This window comes from Medicago truncatula, chromosome 3, assembly GCF_003473485.1.
Source record: "Medicago truncatula cultivar Jemalong A17 chromosome 3, MtrunA17r5.0-ANR, whole genome shotgun sequence".
NCBI classification, from domain to species: Eukaryota; Viridiplantae; Streptophyta; class Magnoliopsida; order Fabales; family Fabaceae; genus Medicago; species Medicago truncatula.
In genome coordinates this window covers 24,222,071-24,238,968 of record NC_053044.1, presented here as the reverse complement: position 1 = coordinate 24,238,968, position 16,898 = coordinate 24,222,071, and the positions used below count along the sequence as shown (strand labels likewise).

Below are 16,898 nucleotides of genomic sequence, written 5' to 3'. Positions count from 1 at the left end.
CTTAATTGATTCAAATTCAAGATTTACAATAATTGTTAAGAAAACATATTTTCTTTGAAGAAGGTTCGTAAACCAATTGAATCTTGTCAAAGGTTCAATATTTTTTAAAAGAGTTCCGAAATTCTCTGTTCACAAATATATCTTTGAATCAACTTTATAATTTGATTAGTTTCATTGTTTTTGACAAAGTTTGGTAATTTAATTTAGGCAAAATTACACTTTTAGTTCCTTAACTTAATTTCAGGTAACAGTTTGGTCATTTATCTTTTTTTTTTTCATTTCAATTTGGTCCTTTTTGTCCATTTTTATATACATTTTCAAGCTTCAAATCTAATACTCTTATGCAAACATAGACGAGGATCATAGATTTGAAGATTGAAAGACCATAAGAAAATAAAATCATGAATTTTAAACTTAAAAATTCATATGAAAATGGACAAAAAAGACCAAATTAAAATGAAAAAAAGATAAATGACCAATCTGTTACCTGAAATTAAATTAAGGGATTAAAAGTATAATTTTACCTTTAATTTATCTAGTTCAAAGTTAATTTTGATGTATTAATCAAATCTAGTAATTAATCAATTAATTTGTTGATTATTTCATTCAAACAAGTTAGCTGAATATTTGTGTTCCTCGTTATCTCCACTATTATATTTTGCAATTACCTTTACGGTAATTTTATATGATATCTCTATACGCATAATCTTACAAATGATTTTCATAATTTTTTTTTTAATTTTGATTAACGTGGAGTATATATTCACCCCTTCTAGATATGATTCATGCCTTCTAAATGATCAATCACAAACTATAAACTCGTTCTGTGTCGGGTTGGATCATCTGATTGAATGGATAGCACAAACATTTGAATAATCATACATGGACATGAATATGGAAATATCAAAATTTGATTCCTTATTAACACCATCTTATAAAAAAATAGAGTAATACTCATAATTGTTTAATCAGGAGATAAGTAAAATTTAACCAATGACTATTTCTTTGAATAATCAATTTGAGTTCTTACAAACTATTAGTTTTTAAGAGAGTTCGTTAACCACTTCAATTCAATGAGTTGATTTACGCTTTCATAATTTTAAATGAGTATCAATTAGCAGCCCATAATAGAAATATTTTAAACAAAAATAACAAGATTTAAAAATTTTCTTTGTTAGTTTTCTCCAACCGTTTCTAAATTCTATTTTCCCTAATAAATAAATATATTTTTTACTAATCAACACTTCAAATTTAAATTAAAAAATAAATAAGAAAATGTAAGGGTGGTCCTAAAAAGGAAAGGCTTTCCAAGATCCACATATTCCTTCATATGCGATCCTATGAAAAAAGACACATAACAAGTTAACAAACAACAAAGACTCAATCAATCATCTTTATGAAGAAGAAAAAAAACTAAGTCACTTTCTTCAAAAAGAAGAAACAAACGCTCAATCACATCCAAATCCAAATATCCACCCTTTAGCGCCACAATCAAAATCACCCTCTCTGTGACACGTATTTTATGTTAGGATTTACATGGTATCTATTTATCATGTGCCCTAATTTATTCCGAAAATATTATTTTTTGGATTATAGATTTTCGAAACGAGTTTTCCCGTGTTTTTAGGTGGAGAATGAGTTTTTCACTTATTTGAATTAAACAATCCGAACATAATCAGTGGTTTAGATTTGGTAATTCAAAACACCCTACGGATAGGGTGCGTTTATTGTTTTTCACGAATTATAAAATATGATTACGACATATATCTGAATTGTAATAGCATAAAGGTTGAGTTTATTTGTAACAGTGATAGTCAATTTAAAAATCATATTAACCATCGTAGCCCTTATTCTTGTGTTTTACATAATTGCTACTTGTTCGAATTGCTCATAAACTTGCACATAATATCATAAAAAAAAGGGTTAATGGTGTTTTTCATCCCTGTAATATATGCTATTTTCGGTTTTCGCCCCTATAAAATTTTTGGTTTGATTTGCACCCTCGTAAAATTTTTATTTTCCGGAAAACACCTCTAATAGGCCATTTTTAGATTTTTTTTTCAAGAAATTTTGGTTTTTGAATGGCCTATTAAGGGTGTTTTTCGGAAAATAAAAAGTTTACGAGGGTGAAAATCAAACCGAAAATTTTATAGGGACAAAAACTGAAAATGACATATATTACAGGGGTGAAAAGCACTATTAACCCTAAAAAAAAATTAAGGATCAAGACTTCCGTAGAAGGAACTTCTTATGAAGATGTCATCCCTCAAAATTCAAAATTATATTATATAGACCCATTTCATATTCTCACAAAAAATTGAAAAAACTTGCATTGCCTTTATTTAACTTTTAGATTTTTTTTGGTTATATTTTTTATTTTATTTGGCAGGTTATATATGTTTACTTTATTTTTATTGTTCTTAAAAGCAAAATTTATAAATATTGAAATGAGAGAAAAAACTACTCTTTCTTCAAGTAGTTTAGTGAATGAATATTGTTACTTATTTTATTTTATAAATTTAGATCAATCAGAGCATTTAAGGTTAAATATGTCTTTTTTACCCTTATAAATATACCAACATTTTGGTTTAGTCCTTTTAAAAACATTTTTTAACTTTTAGTTCCTATAAAATTTTCAATCATCACTCTTAGTCCATATTTTTAAGCCAAGTCATGTGTAACCTTGGCATTTTTCTAATGATATTGTGCAAAAATGTGTAGAATATTGTAAAAATATATCAAAAAATATATATTTTTTTAACAAATCATGAATTGAATATGAATTTTTAACCGCCAAAGATATAAAATTTATATTTAATTTATGTTTTGTTAAAAAATTCTAATCTTTTTAGATTCTTATAACATTATACATTTTTTCTGCAAAATTTTATTTAAAAATATGAATTTTACATATGAGCGTACTTAAAAGAAATGATCAAACATGTAAAAGAAATGATCAAACATGTAAGTTTACTTAAATAAATAACCAAAAGTAATTTTGGTGGTTGAAAACTAGTAACACTACCTTTGTTTTTCATTTGTGGTGGTTGAGCCCACTTATGTGTTTGGGCATCGTCTAACTTTTTATGTATTTTTGACATAATTGTTGTACTTTTCGTGATTGTTTTGACACACCTTATGTTGATGCGATTGCGTTTGTCACTGTTAATATAATTCATCTTGCCTTGTTAAAATAAAAAATTTAGAAGACTAAAAGTCGAAGAAATCGTTTAGATAAATAAAACAAAAAATTGATTTATAGAATTATAAAATAAGATAAAATAAAATAAAACCTTATTCTCCTCCTCATATATATCCTCCACCAAAACAAAACAAACAACACCAACCCTTTACTCCAAAAAAATCAATCGTTCTCTCACACCCCAATTCCTAATCTTGCTTCTCTTCTCCACAAAGCTCCCAAATTTCCTCTCTTTTCACCGTTTCTTGAACTGGGTCGAAACCCTTTTCGTGTGTAGAACACTACAATTTGTTTTTTGTGGGGCGTTGAAAACCCGAAAGGGTGTTGAAGAATTGTAGAAATCATCACGGCTATTCAAAGGGTTTCACGGTTTCTTTCTCATGCCCGTCGTTGTTCACGACGTAAGGGTTGTGTGATTGAGACCAACCCTTCGCCGCACGGCGGGCGTGGTGCTCTTCCTTCTGAAGGTGGTAGTCCTTCTGATCTCCTCTTTCTTGCTGGTGGTGGTGTTCTTCTTTTTCTCTTTTAGGTTTTAGTTTTTTAGATTTTTAGATTAACTCAATTAAATTAAGATCTCGTAAAAAAAAGATTAGTTTTTGTTCTTGTTCCTCAAGTGGGTTGGTAGCTTTTGTTTTTAGTAGTTTTTGTTATTTTGATTTTGTTGAGAGAGGTTTAATTGAGAGTTAGAGAAGATGTTGAGTATTAAGAGGGTTCCGACGGTTGTTTCGAATTATCAAAAGGATGAGGATGCTCCTGTTAATGGTTGTGGACGAAATTGTCTCAAGAGTTGTTGTATTCAAGGTAGTGTTTTTTGTTTGTTATTTGATATTTTAAGGTTTTGTGTTTGTTTTATGGATGATGATGATGTTTTTTTGTTGTTGTTGTTGTGTTTTTTTTGGTAATAGAGGCGAAGCTCCCTTTGTATGGTTTCAAAAGGGGTGAGGCAAAGGACTTGTCTCCCATTGCATGCAAGGAACGCCCTGTGGCTTTTTTGGACTCAATTATTCTTGGACAGGTAGTTATCGAATTTTTATTGTTATCTGTTTGAAGTATAGACTAGAAACACGACACTACACTGACATTGACACATATACATCAGTCATAATTTAAGAAAATAGAGATGATTGAATGTAATTATATATGTATCTTTGTTGTGTCGGTGCTAGATACTCGAGTATAGACACCGAACAAGACAATGATAATAGTTTAAGAAAGTAGAGATGATTAAATGTAATTATAGTTATCTTTGTCATGTCAGTGATAGAAACTGGTATATTCAATTTGAAGTGTTTATATTGCACAGATGGTTATGAACAAGTTTTAATTATTTATTTATTGGTGTGCCGTTATGTTATGTGTTTGAGTTTTGAATCTTTTACGGTGTAGTGGGAGGATCGCATGCAGAGAGGGTTGTTCCGTTACGATGTTACTGCCTGTGAAACCAAGGTTTGAATCTCTCTCTATTTGATATTGTTGTTGTTATATTATCTTCTGATTTTGTGTTCGTTTATATTATTATTACTAGTGGACTTGGTCTCATGTATGTGTGGTTTTTTTTTGGCGGTAGGTGATTCCGGGTGAGTATGGTTTCATTGCCCAGCTGAACGAGGGTCGTCACCTCAAGAAGAGACCAACTGAATTCCGAGTTGACAAGGTTCTCCAGCCCTTTGATGAAACCAAATTCAATTTCACTAAAGTTGGACAAGAAGAGATCCTGTTTCAATTCAAGTCTAGCAGTGACGGGGAAACCCAATTCTTTCCCGACGCGCCAATTGATGTTGAGAATTCTCCTAGCTTTGTTGCCATCAATGTACGTTGATCGGATTTTTTTTCTTTCTTTGTTTGACCTTTTTGTCGTTTAGCGCATGATTTTAAAATTGTAGTATTTATTCAGTTATATTCTGATACTTCATATTGGGGGAAATGCGACCATAATTTCTGTCACGATGTGGTTGTAAAGACCTCCAAAACCTCTACATTGCGGCTGCAATTTGCAGTTGCGTACTGTAATTTAAAACCATGCTTGATGGTTCAGTTGAATAGGTGTTTATATGATGCTTTTTGTTTATTTACTCGTTAATCAGGTTAGTCCTATTGAATATGGGCATGTGCTGCTGATTCCTCGAATTTTCGAGTGTTTGCCCCAAAGGATTGATCACGCGAACTTTTCGCTTGCACTTCACATGGCAGCTGAAGCAGGAAATCCATATTTCCGATTGGGTTACAACAGCTTGGGGGCATTCGCCACTATTAACCATCTTCACTTCCAGGTATCTTAACCAAACAACTTAAGAATCAATTAAATTACCACCTTATTGTTTACATTGATTATTGGTTTATTGCATTCCTTATCTAGTGTTCCAACAATTAATCAAAACGTGATTTTCTGATTTTTGACATATTCAGGCATATTATTTGGCCCTGCCTTTTCCAATTGAGAAGGCTTCTACTAAGAAAATTGCCAAATTAAATGGTGGTGTGAAAGTATCTAAATTGTTGAACTATCCCGTCAGAGGTCTTGTCTTTGAGGGTGGTCATGCACTGGATGATTTAGCAAACACCGTTTCTGAAGCCTGTATCTGCCTTCAACACAACAACATACCTTACAATGTACTTATTTCTGACTGCGGAAGGCGAGTTTTTCTCTTACCACAGGTAAATTAGTTTTTTCAGTCTATCATAAGCAAAATTTTAATTTTTGGTCGCCTCTTAAATTGCAATCCTTGATAATCCGCAAAATTTTAATTGTGGTAGACTCTTAAATTGTAATCCTCGATAATCTAGTCAAATGCGGCCTCAAACACAACCCTAATGACACTAGTATTATCAATATTTGCGGAAAATAGCGGTTTGTTCAAACTCTGCTACACGATAGTGCTATAGCCTATAGCCGTTATTTGACAACCATTTGTACTACATAGTTTATCGTAGAACAATAGTGATTTATTTAAATTCCACTATGATATAGCACTTTCTCGCCTCTATATCCAGTATTTAACAACACTGGATGTCATAGTGCATATTGCTGCAGACTCTTTAGTTGCTTGAAATCTTATTCCTTGTTGCACAATTAATGTTTTTGCTAACCAATACAAATTGAAAAACAGTGCTATGCAGAGAAACAAGCTCTTGGAGAAGTGCGTGCTGAGCTTCTGGACACGCAAGTTAATCCAGCTGTGTGGGAAATCAGTGGACACATGGTGTTAAAGAGGAAGAAGGACTTTGATGAGGCATCTGAAGCCAATGCTCGGGAGCTTCTTGCTGAGGTTTCTCTCTCTAAAGAGAGGTTTGAAGAAGTCAATGCTCTTATTTTTCAAGCCATTACATCTGAAAAAATCGATGTCACACCTCAATGTCTAGAGGAAGTTGATGCAGTAAGCTCAAGCACTAAGCCTGCTATGGTGCCTGGTTCGCATGAATGCCTTGTTCTTCAGTAACAAACAAGGCTGTGATGAATAAATGCATAGTGATTTTAATTTACTGTGGTTCTTTCTGTTATAAACTTCAAGTCTGAAGTTTTAGTATTATGATTGCTCCAAGAACTTGATAGAATAAGTGGCTTGTATTTAATATCTAGTGGCTCTCTATGATGGTGCTTGAATATTATGTTTCATGGTCTATTGAAAAATATGATGTAATAATTGCTCTTTGGAGCTTTAGGTTGAACATTGTTACCACCCTTTTGAATTGTATAATATAATTTTATTAGAACACCAGTAAAAAAAATCATTTTATTAGAGTAGAAAACTTAAATTTTGCTACATAATCTCATACTAGCTATATAATAACAATGTTTGCGTGGACCATAGTCAAAGGGTAGTAAATAAATTATTTAGAAAACCAAATTGACGATTTCTCTGTTGTCTTTTTGGACCACTTTTGTGGCAAAAGAATGGGTATTTAAATGTTGATTATTTAGCACTAATAATGTGTTTGATATAGATGCAAGTTGGGCGGCCTTTGAATCTTATATTATTATTTATCGTTGAAATCGGATTACATGAGTCACTTTTTTCAGACATTCATGCTCACAAGATTTTAGTGGCCGTTTGTTCTTAAATCTTGGGTCATGCTAACCGGTGTTCCAGGGATATTTGTTAAGGATATTAAAAAAGGAAGTTATTACCATAAAAAGAAACTTTTTTGACTTTTTATAAATTAATTATACAATTTCAATGTTAACTACTATATAATTTCCTTTTTTAGTAACCTTAACTAATGTCCTGGGCCTGGTTAACATGAAAATAAATTAAGGAAAATTTTATGGTGAAGTTATAAGAATGATTTTTTTTTTTGTGAATTTGACACTATAACATCAAAAATGTAATGAGTAACACCCCACTATTTGTAGAATGACATCAAAAGTTCAGCCCTCATATTATCATCAATTCATCAGGTTAACAAGACTACACTTAATATAATTTTATCATAACTTGTTCTAAGCATAACACTCTACAAAGTGTAACACTTAAGACTATCACATAATATCATCAACGCTATTTGCATGTTAAAGATTCCAACGATAAAATAGTACCTGTAAGTCTAAGATGTTGCAAGCATTACTAGATGAATATACTATTGATCATTAATCAGTAATCAACAATTTAAAAATGAATCAAACATTAAAATCAAAATTAATTTTTTTAAAAAAGTCAGTTTCCTGACTGCACCGTAGAAACTCCCATTAATTAAATACTACTATTAGTGCGTGAGGCTTTCATGGAATAGCAAACCGACGAAACAAAATAGAAGAAATACTAAATAGACATCTCAAGATACACCAAGTGATTTACCCACCTAGCATGCAGATCAAAAAATAAATTATAAAACTTATCAAAGATGATGAATCGAAACCTTAAATCACAAGATAGAAGTTTTCTTTCCTTGGAAACACTCCGAACACAAGCAAGCCAAATAAGATGAAGACAAAATTGAATCTTTTTTAGTTAACAAGTTTTTAACCTAATAAGATTTTGGTTATGTTTATCCAACAAAGTTTTTCTACACGCAAATGCATCCTTTGTAAAATAAAAAAAATCATGTGAATTAGCGTGTGAATGTTTATCCAACAAGATACATTTCTTGAGTAAATAACACTTATCACTCAATTTTCTTGAGTGAAAACCCACGTTAAACCTAAAGCATTTGTTAAAAAGCCAAATAGAGCTAGCATTTTCACAATACAAACATGAGAACAATGTTAACCCCCCATAGCATGAGCCCACATAGTGTAAGAGAAACATGATGCATATTCCAAATCCAATGATTATCCTTTTGATTGTACGAAAATCAAACGTTTTTTGGCACAATATCTCTCTATATATATCTATATAAAACTTATACTATCCTTTCTTATTAATATAATTACATCTGCTATTAAAAAAATTAATCCATGTCCTTAATTTAACCCATTTCATCATGAATATAATTCAAGTACATGGTTTAGCATTTGTGACATATCTAATGTTGGTTTTGATCTATATAGAGGGAAATTCAATGCCAAATGCTAATTTGTCCCAAAATGTCACTAGTGTTTCATCATCAAATTCACCATGGCTAAAAAGTGCCATGAAACTAAGGCCTTTAGGGTGCCGCGGCAGACCATGGATGTGCAGCAGAGGAGAATTTCCACCCAGGAGTATGTGTTGTCGAAACCGTTGTGTGAATGTAACATCGGATAGAAACAATTGTGGGTTGTGTGGTATTAGATGTCCTTTTAATTGGAAATGTTGTAGAGGTTTATGCAGGGATATAAACTTAAGTATTTTTAATTGTGGTAAGTGTGGACATAGATGCCCGTTGGACGAACTCTGCTTCTTTGGTATGTGTGGTTACGGGATGGGATCTTCTCCATTTCTTGTGAAACCGTCAAAGCGAATGCGACCTAAGCCGCCACAAATACCATGGATCCCATCCTATCATTATCCCCCACCACCTATTGATCCAAAGGAGGAATTTTAAATGGTTAAGTGTTTGAGTTGAATACATACCATTTATATGTGGATTGTGGAGAATCAGAATTTCATTTGTTCCCAATGATATGGTTTGTAGGGGGTAAATGTGACTAGAGAAAGTTGGTTATTCTAAAATGTAGAACAGTTAAAAATTAGTGAATTGGTGTATTTTTCTTCAAAAATGAGTCTAGTTTGTTGCTTGTGATGTAAGAAATTGAGTTATTGTCAGCTAAGACAAAGTCTAATAAAATGGTTTTATGAATAAAATGTGAATCTGCTTCTTTTTTTTTTTAGGTAAAAATGTGAATATGTTTAAAGTGTATATTATTAGGTGTTCATTTTTATTCCGTTGATTGCGTGGAGAAGTTCTCTTATCTTTATAATGGTTTTACCTTTTTTAATTATTGGGTTACTTTGAGCTACACGCTTTCAAAATCTTTTTGTTCTCTTTTTTAGTGGATATTTGGTTTCACTTTTGGAGGAGCCAAAATTGATTTTAAAGATATATAATTGATTTTGACATGTTTAGTTGTCTTTGAGTAAAATTTGATTTTGTCTGAAGAATTAATTTTTATAATCAAACTTGTTACATCTGAACTTTGTAAGATAAAGAAGAAAATAGTGAAGGTTGACGATATTAAACAAGTAAAACAACTGTTTGCAAAATAAATGAATAAACAGACAACACCTTGACAAGACAATAATTCATCACATAAAAAATATTTCCAAGATACATTAGTTGTATAAGAAAAAGAAATTTCTTTCGAATTATTAAATAACTAGAAAAACAAATGATTAAGGTAAAAACCCATCAAATAACCTTAATTCAACGAGACATGAGATATGCGGCTAGAGGGTCACCGTGGATGTGTTGAGGGGTTTTTTATCTGGAAGGGACGGTTCAGATTAATCTTTGCGATTTGGGAAGAACTAACTGGCCCGTTGATGAAATGTGTTTTGGAACCGGAAACATCGTCACATAAGTTCATTTTACAACCTTTTCCATAATGATATTGCTAGTTACAGCCAGGGACGGATCCAGAAATTTTGAATAGTGGGGGCATGATAAAAAATGTATAATAGAAGCGATAAAATGGCAATATTGATCATTTTTACTAAATAAAAAGTTGAAGATTACAAAAATTGTAGTATAGAATATATAAAAATAAAGAGCCTAACAAGAAACTCACGGAGTAAGTCATGAACATCTAAGAATTATAAGTGTTTTGTATGTGTCTTTGTTATATTTAAAAGAGTTGTAAGATTTTTATTTTAGTTTTAATCTCATTAAATACTCTAACGAATGTAGCGAGATAGTTTAAATTTTTATTTTGTATTTTGGGTGTGGGGTGTATGTGTGGATATAAGTTGATTTTTATTACTATTTCATTTGCTGCAACTGTATACCTCTTTCATAACCCATATATCTCGTTTTTTTAAGAAACAAATGGCTTCCCATGTATAATTTGGAAACGTGTGGGGACAAAACACTATTAGATGTGGGGGCATAGCTTCAAAATATCCAATTAGGTGCTTCAAAAATATGTAAGCTGTGGGGTCAGCTGCCCCCATTTGCTATAAGGTAGATCCGTGCTTGGTTACAGCGACAACTTTTATCTCGAGAACATCCCGATATTTGAATGTGTAACATCAACAAGACTTTTATCATTGTTATCAAGACATATGTGAAGCCCCGATACTTCAAAATGAATGACGTATCATATCTCATGCGTATCTTGCATCGATACCTGCCCGACACGTATTCGGAGAGTATCCGAATATTAAAATTTATTTAAAAAAAAAAAATAATTATCCGATACTTTTCTATACGTTCCGGATACGCGAATGATACTTCTATTTGTTCCGATACACACGGATACGTGTATTTTTTTTATATTATTTTGATTTCTATTTTTTTTTTTTTGTAATTGAGTTAGTAGAGTTGTCTTTGGATGAACCAGATTTGGAAGCTGGTTTGTATATTGTTGATGGAAATGGTGGAGAGGAGATTGAGACGATTAATGTTAAATAAAATAACTTAACTATTGAGTATCGATGTGTTCTTTTTTCGATATAATGCTTCTTTTTTAGATCGATATAGTATAACACTAACAATGTTCTTTTTGGATATAGTATAGCACCGATGGTGCTCTTTTTGGTATATATTGTGTATGTAATTGACTAATCACCACTCTCTTAATCGTCAATATTATTTATATTCATGTTGATGTGCTACGAACCTGTGACTGGTTTCTTGTGTTTGTTAATATATTTGCATATTAAAAAAAATGGTTATAATACGACACCTAGTCTAGCATTTCTTGTGTTGGTTAGGATTCACTGTGATTTTAATAAATTTCATTTTAACTTCTTCAAAAAAATAATAATAATAATTATATTGTACATTTAATTATATAATTTTTTATTAACGTATCCCAGCCGTATCCTATCTTGATTTTTGAAATTTTTTCATATCGACGTATCGGTGCAGTATCATATCCGTATCGTATCTCGTATCCGAGCTTCACAACAACACATGTTTTCCAAATAATCGAAGATCTAACGTCTCACCTTTCTTAATGATAAGTTCACACTTGATTTTTTCAAGACAAATTACATCACTCTTTATAAACAATAGTTTAAAAGCCAATGTAAAAGATATTTACAAATGTATTTAAATATCGCGTACAAAAAATATCTTCACGCTAACCAGGAGAGTTGAACTCATATATGATACTCCATCCGTTTCAAAATACATGTCCAAGTCAACCATTTCACATATGCCAATGCATAATTTTGACTGTTAATATCTTTAATTTTCTAAAGTAAAAAATTATAAAAATTTAATATTTTGAAAATATTTGTCGAGACAAATCAAACAACATCTTACATGCTAATATTTATATTTATATATTAATTAAAAAGTATGGTCAAAGTAAGTGAAGTGAATAGTGCACGTTGCAAAAATTGAACATGTATTTTGAAACGGAGGGAGTATATTAGAGGTGAGTCAATGAAAAGATATTTTTTAGTTATATTTTGTTATAATTTTTAGAGAAATGATATTTGAACATCTATTTTGTGACAACTTTCTCTCTTATACTCACGTTACTTTTTACTTTATCTCTCAATTGCTTTAGTTTTCGTGCAAATATCAACTTTTTCTTTATAAATTATGATTGTCCCAAAAGTTATCAACCAAATGGTTCTTCAAATATCACTCCTCTAGTTTTATTAACAAAAATGATTAGTATAACAAAATCTAAAGTAGTTTTTCCGACAAACACCTCTGATGAAACTATATGTTACGGTTCTAACTTCTAAGCTTCCAAGACCTTGTCTCTCCGACATCAAACCCACCATTTCCACCACCGTCAACACCGCCACCACCACTACCAACGCCGCCACACCCAATTTCATTTCCACTCAACAATTCCACTAAACCTTCCCATGCCATCGAATGCTCAAACTCAACTCCCTCACCACTCTCCGCCGCCACTCCCCTCACACTCTATCTTCCCTCCACCACCTCACCACCAACACACCACCAACTACACCCCCTAATTCTTCTCTCACACCCCACCTTCTACAACTTTCCACAGTCATCCCTCAAATCACCCGCCAATTTTGGAGAATCCCAGTTTTAAAACCCCAACAAGTCCTCCAAATTTTGCTTGGTTTTCAATCTGAGTGTGCAAAAGTTGTTGCCCCTGTTGAAAAGGTGAAATCTTTGTATGAAATTTTCAAATGGGGTGTTGAGAAAAATGAAACCCATTTTTTGAAATCTTATGAGGTTATGATATTGCTTCTTGTTCGTGTTGGGTTGTTTAGGGAAGCTGAGAATTTGATTAGTTCGTTAGAGGGTCAAGGAGTTTCGTTTAATGCAATTGGTGGCGATATTTTTGAGAAACTAATTGAAGGGTATGTTGGTGTGAAGGAATTGGAAAAAGCTGTTTTTGTGTATGAGGGTATGAAGGAAAGAGGAATGGTTCCTTCGAGGTTGTGTCAGCGAGTTTTACTTGATTACTTGGTGAAGATGAAGAGAACAAAGATTGCGTTTCGCGTGGCGTTTGATTTGGTGGAATTGGGGGAACCATTGAGTTGTGATGAGATGAGAAATATGGAGGATGTTATGGTTTTGCTTTGTATCGATGGGAGGATTCAGGAAGCAAGAAGCTTGATTAGGAAGGTTTTGCATTTGAAAAACTACGAGTTTACTCAGGTTAGTAGCTTGGTTTTTGATGAAATGGCATTTGGATATTGTGAGAAGAAGGATTTTAAAGATTTGATTAGTTTCTTTGTTGAAGTGAATTGTGCTCCTAGTGTAATAGCTGGTAATAGAGTTGTGAATTCTATGTGCAAAAGCTATGGTGTAGAAAGAGCAGGTTTGTTTTTGAAGGAACTAGAAAGTGTAGGTTTTTGTCCTGATGAAGTAACCTATGGGATATTAATTGGTTGGAGTTGTCATAAAGGGAAGATGAAAGATGCATTGAGTTATCTATCGATTATGTCATTGAAAAGTTTAGTGCCTCGTTTATGTACTTATAATGCTCTTATAAGTGGTTTGTTTAAAGTAAGTATGTTAGAAAATGCTAAAGATATTCTTGATGAGATGATTGATAGAGGAACAGCACCTGATATTTCGACTTATAGGGTTCTTGTAGCAGGGTATTGTAAGTCTAGGCGGTTTGATAAAGTGAAAAGTTTGGTTTGCGAAATGGAGAAACGTGGTTTGGTTAAACTTTCTTCGATGGAGAGTCCGCTTTCAAAGGCGTTTCGGATTTTGGGATTGAACCCTTTGAGTGTGAGGTTGAAACGAGACAACAACAAGAAACTTTTCAAAGCGGAGTTCTTTGACGAAATGGGAAATGGACTTTATTTGGATACAGATGTAGACGAGTTTGAGAACCACATTGCTTCAATTCTTGAAGAGTCTGTGTTACCGAACTTCAGTTCATCTGTCAAAAAAGAATGCAGCAGTAATAACCTTAAAAATGCATTGGTTTTGGTTGAAGAAATGCTTTGTTGGGATCAAGAATTGTTGTTGCCTGAACTCTCGATGTTAGTGAGACAGCTTTGTTCATCTCGCTCACAGATTAAGTCAGTGATCAAACTTTTGGAGAAAATGCCGAGGTCTGCCCGGGAACTCGATCATGAAACCCTGAATTTGGTTGTACAGGCATACAGCAAGAAGGGATTATTGTGCAGAGCAAAAACTATGCTTGATGAAATGCTTCAAAACAAATTTCATATCGAGAGCGAGACATATACCTCGTTATTCATGCCTTTATGTAGAAAAGGAAACATGAAGGACTTCAATTATTACTGGAACATTGCTTGCACAAATAAATGGTTACCAAAATTGGAGGAATTTAAACTTCTAATTGGTCATATATGCCATCAGAAAATGCTTCCAGAAGCATTGCAGTTACTTAAAATCATGCTTTTATCATACCCTCACCTAAGGTTAGATATATATCATATATTTCTAGAAGTACTTTCTGCCAAGAGTCTTACAGGTACTGCACTTGTAGTCTTAAAACAGCTGCAAAATTGTTTATTCTTGGATCATGCTTGTTATAATAATCTTATAAGGGGCTTATGCAATGAGGGAAAATTTTCTCTAGCTTTTACAATATTGGATGATATGATGGATAGAAATTTGGCACCTTGTTTGGATGTTTCAGTCTTGTTAATCCCTCAACTGTGTAAGGCTCATAGATATGACAAAGCTATTGCGTTAAAAGATATCATTCTGAAAGAACAGCCTTCATTTTTCCATGCTGCTCATCGTGCGCTTATATGCGGATTTTGTAATATGGGGAATGTTGCGAAAGCAGACTCTCTGTTGCGGGATATGTTATCGACAGGACTAAGTTTAGACGACGAGCTTTGTAACCTGCTTATCCAGGGTCATTGTCAAGCTAATGATTTGAGAAAAGTAGGGGAGCTACTTGGTGTTGTGATAAGAAATAGTTGGGAGCTCTCCCTCTCAAGTTACAGGAACTTGGTGCGATCGATGTGTATGAAGGGTAGAGTCCCGTTTGCACTGAGCTTAAAGAACCTTATGGTTGCACAATGTTCACTTGACGGTGTTATCGTATATAACATTCTTATTTTCTATCTTTTGTCAAGTGGAAACCAGTTGGATGTTAAGAAGATACTAACTGATATGAAAGAGAAGAAAATTGTACTCGACGAAGTTGGTCAAAACTATCTTGTCTATGGTTTCTTGCAATGTAAGGATTTGTCCAGTTCTTTGCATTATCTTACTACCATGATTTCAAAGGGACTAAAACCGAGTGACCGCAGCTTGAGGAAGGTAATAAGCAGTCTGTGTGATGTCGGCGAGCTACAAAAAGCTATGGAATTGAGTCGAGGGATGGGATTTAGAGGATGGATACATGATTCTCTCATCCAAACAAGAATTGTGGAAAGCCTTCTTTCCCGTGGTTTTATGGAAAATGCAGAATGTTTTTTGGACAGGATGGAAGAAGAATCTCTAACTCCCGATAATATTGATTACAATTACTTGATTAAGCGTTTTTGTGAGTTTGGAAGATTAAAGAAGGCGGTTCATCTTATGAACATAATGCTAAAGAAATCCAACATTCCTATTTCAACGAGCTATGATTTTCTCATTTATGGATTCTGTGCTCAAAATGAGTTGGACACAGCTTCAAATTTTTATTATGAAATGCTAAACTTGAATTTCAAACCAAGAATCGACACGGTGGAAATGCTTATGTTTAGCTTCTGCGAACATGGGAGGACAGAACAAGCAGAACAGTTCCTAGTGGACATGATTTGTGGAGGCGAAAAGCCGACGAGAAAAATGTATTCCACTGTAATTAAAAGTTATCACATGGAAAAGAATCTTAAGAAGGCGTCATATCTCGTGCAAGCCATGCAGGAAAAAGGCTACCAGCCTGACTTTGATATACATTGGTCTCTCATAAGTAACTTAAGCAATGCCAAAGAAAAAGATACTGATAATGGCAACAAGGGTTTTTTATCAAGGCTTCTTTCTAAAACTGGCTTTCTTCAAAGATTCAAAGGCTAGGATGGAGTTGCCATTGTTTTTGTTGGTTGATTTTATATTTGTACTACACCAATGTTCCTATTTTATTACGATGTGTAGCAACCGGCATTTCATGTTACATTTTTCTTCACTATTATTGATGATGACTCCTTTTCCTGCTCAAACGGTATCAACTCTTGAATCTCGCACTTCCAGTGTCTGCATTTGATTTGCAAGTGAAAGACAAAATGATTGCCCATTTGATCATCAAAAGTGTAAATAAAAGTAGTTTGATCTTTGCAAAACTACATAAATGTTAATTTCTCTTGTGTTTAATTCAAGGGAAATGTTGAAGAGGGAGAGGGGAGTGGTTTTGTGATGAAAATCCCTTATTTTTCTTCACTCTTACACTGTAAGTTTCAGTTCAATAGTTTATATGAATATAAGTCATATTAGTTCCACATCTGTTTTTGTTTTTTTGTTTACCTTCCAAAATGATATATAATAGTACAACAACAACAACAACCAAACCTTATCCCACTAAGTGGGGTAATGATATATAATAGTAAATTACTTTTTTTCTTTTTCCAATGCTTGAACACCAAACAGTGAGAGGATTATCTTTGATAATATCTAATGTGAAGAACAACTACTTTAATTTGTATTCTTGTATTGTATTGTACTGTATTGTTTTGTTTTGTGTTCCTTTGATGTTGATTTG

The 16,898-nt window shown here is 32.9% G+C and overlaps 2 protein-coding genes across 2 annotated transcripts; both read left to right on the top strand.

Moving 5' to 3' along the window:
* The first annotated feature begins 3,320 nt into the window (after positions 1–3,320).
* Positions 3,321–6,928, top strand: LOC25488979 (GDP-L-galactose phosphorylase 1). The gene is made up of 7 exons (XM_013604380.3): positions 3,321–4,003; positions 4,108–4,217; positions 4,589–4,648; positions 4,770–5,012; positions 5,287–5,472; positions 5,609–5,857; positions 6,310–6,928. Exons 1-7 carry the CDS (start codon positions 3,895–3,897, stop codon positions 6,637–6,639), a joined length of 1,287 nt encoding a protein of 428 aa, XP_013459834.1. The 5' UTR covers positions 3,321–3,894; the 3' UTR covers positions 6,640–6,928.
* A 5,688-nt stretch (positions 6,929–12,616) lies between these two features.
* Positions 12,617–16,219, top strand: LOC25488977 (pentatricopeptide repeat-containing protein At5g15280, mitochondrial). The gene has a single exon (XM_013604378.2). The coding sequence runs from the start codon at positions 12,617–12,619 to the stop codon at positions 16,217–16,219; it is 3,603 nt and encodes a 1,200-aa protein (XP_013459832.1).
* The last annotated feature ends 679 nt before the right edge of the window (positions 16,220–16,898 follow it).